The sequence below is a fragment of the Octopus bimaculoides genome, chromosome 9 (assembly GCF_001194135.2).
Source record: "Octopus bimaculoides isolate UCB-OBI-ISO-001 chromosome 9, ASM119413v2, whole genome shotgun sequence".
Classification (NCBI taxonomy): domain Eukaryota; kingdom Metazoa; phylum Mollusca; class Cephalopoda; order Octopoda; family Octopodidae; genus Octopus; species Octopus bimaculoides.
Window position 1 is genome coordinate 96,847,173 of NC_068989.1, and position 2,812 is coordinate 96,849,984.

The 2,812-nt window shown below is 33.0% G+C and overlaps 1 protein-coding gene across 1 annotated transcript in view; it reads left to right on the forward strand.

The window, feature by feature from the left end:
- The window catches only part of LOC106876489 (tRNA (guanine(6)-N2)-methyltransferase THUMP3), a 1,024,452-nt gene that overhangs the window by 1,001,687 nt on the left and 19,953 nt on the right, over positions 1-2,812 (forward strand). Inside the window, exon 7 of the mRNA XM_052970899.1 lies at positions 1,883-1,896. Within this exon, the coding sequence (XP_052826859.1) occupies positions 1,883-1,896 (14 nt within the window). The remainder of the gene's footprint in view (positions 1-1,882; positions 1,897-2,812) is intronic.

Sequence of the window (2,812 nt, forward strand, 5' to 3'; positions counted from 1 at the left end):
CTTCCTAAAAATATATTACTGCTCTAATATTTTAGAGTGTGCTTCTTTTTCACATGTATATATGTGTGAGTGTGTAGTGGATGTGTGTATGTGTGTGTGTATGTATATATATATATATATATATATATATACATTAGAAAATAACATAGACAGCTATACACAATGTAAATCCACAAAGGAGAAATTCACTCATCACTAAATGTGACTGATGGTGCTGGTTAGTACCTGTATTGTTAGAAATAAGTATTGGGGCATTAATCCCCCTTGTCAGTATGAAAATGTGTTTCCTTGAAGTTGTAAGGGTTTTAACTCTTATTTCTAGCAATATAGGTACGACCCAGCACCCTCAGTCACATTTAGTGACAATTGAATTTCTCCTTTTCGGTTTTATATTGCACAAAGCTTTTTACGTCATTTCTTGGTAATTTTCAGATTAGCATTTCGCTAACTCAGCCTTAAATCTATATGGTAACTCTATATGCTGACAGCCTGGATTTAGCCAAACCATTTGACAATGGAATAATGACTGCTGATGAGTCTGCAATCTTACAGACAAAATCTAATGTGTTTGTCTCCCCACCACCACCATCGCTTGTCGACTGATGTTGGTGCATTGATGTCCCAATAAGTTAGCAGTTTGGCAAAGAGACTGAGAGAATAAGTGCTATACTTACAATAAGTCCTGGGGTTGATTTCATTGACTAAAACTCTTTAAGGCAGTGCTCCAGCATGGCCACAGTGAAATGACTGAAACAAGTAAAAGAATATATAAACATATGAGTATATATAAAATACATATATAGTTCTTATCGATAGTTTCATCCTTCTTACTTATTTTAGTTATTATTATTATTATTTTTTTCACCATGACATTCTCTCTCATCTGCCTACAATCACCCAGCTTAGCATTTACCTTTTACCTTGGCAATAACAATAATAGTAATTATCATTATTTTAAATTTATCTTTTTAATATTTATTATAACAATAACAAGAATAATATCATTAAAATATTATCTTAAATAATAATTACATCAGACTCCAACGCCAGTTGTTTTTACTTTTCCCCTTCCTTGGTTCAGCAAATCTTTCCCAGTAAATCTGCATTCACTGGGTAACTTCACTTACATTTTTTCGATCTATTCCTTGTGAACATGTTTATTATTTCATCACATGATAGTTTTGTACATTACGTCACCATTTATTTAGGTTCATAACCGTATATTAATATGATACAATACTATGGGTGTTTAATTTTTATTTATTATATTTACATTCTCCACTTAGTTTTACCTCAGTTTGTTTAAATAAGGAGTTAGAAAATATAATGAATTCATTGGATCCTCTCCCTTCCTCCTTTTCTGGTTTTTAGTTTGGCCCTCCATTTTGCCTTCCTCTAATTTAAACTTTTAGTATAGCGTTCATAGCCTCTCTCCCTTAATAATGCCCTGTAAACCAGCGTCCTTGTTTCTAACGGTCACTTACTTTACTATAAAATGTTATAACCCACACGTAACCTTAACATTTAGCATAAGTCTTGCTTTTTGTATGTTGGTTCCCTGAAGATGAATTTATGTGCAATTCCAGCAGCTCTTATTTCTTTGGAGTAGAGTGCACATATATTTTGAAACATATGTAGGAATTAAAGGAACTTATTGATTATATGCGTTTTGCTCCATTTATTAATATTCTTCATAAAATACATATATATATATATCTTCATCGTCATCATCATCATTTAACATCTGTGTTCCATGCTATGTATGTATGTATGTATGAAATGCACAGGTGTAGTATCAAATATATTTGTGAATACATTGCAAACAGAAAAAAATAAATGATCCCAAGTAATGTTAAATGTCTATTTTTCTTTCTAATTTCAGCCGTTCGGGAAAAGGTTAGTAGATCTTACTTTACTAAAATCCTCTTCCTTATTTATCATCCAACTTAGGCCACTGGAAATAATAACCAGAAACAGAAAGTAATTAGTAGAATGTCATTTTTATTTACATTATCATAATTTTAACCCCCTTTGTTCAGAGTTCTCATCTTGTTAAAATAAGCAGCAAAGCTACACACACACACACATATATATATATATATATATATATATATAACAATTGCAGCGTGGAAGGTGTTTATAAGCCATTTAAAATAACACACAAAAACCGTTAGATTCACTTCAACATTTAAATTTAATTTGTCAAAATATTTTCGTCGCTTTCAGACTGCGACCTGTTCACTGACAAAATTCTGTGCTGCATCTGAGAAAGTAACATTTAGTTCATGATATATATGTACGTATGTGTGTGTGTGTGTGTGTGTATGTCTGTATGTATGTATGTACGTGTGTATGTATGTATGTATGTATATATGTATGTATGTGTGTGTGTATGCATCTGTGTACATGCGTTTGCATGTGTGCATGCCTATACACATGTATGTGTGTAAAGTATGCATGTATGTACTTATGGATGTACGTGAGTAATAGGGTAAGTGTGAAGACGTGTTTGTGTGTGTGTACATGTGAACGTATGTTTATGTACTGATATGTGTGTGTCCAAGTTGTATATATGACTGTTACTTTGTTGAAGGTTGTATACACACACATATACATATATGTAGACACACACACATATATATGTGTGTGTGCGTTTGTCCCTCTCACCACCATATAAACAAGTGGAAGGCGGTGCTATTGGAGTAGGGATCGCCGGTGATGTTGCTAACCTCTTCATGGTATGGGGGACAAACATTTTAAACAGTGCTTTGCGACCCGTAACATCCACTTAGCCATGTACTCTCGATACGTC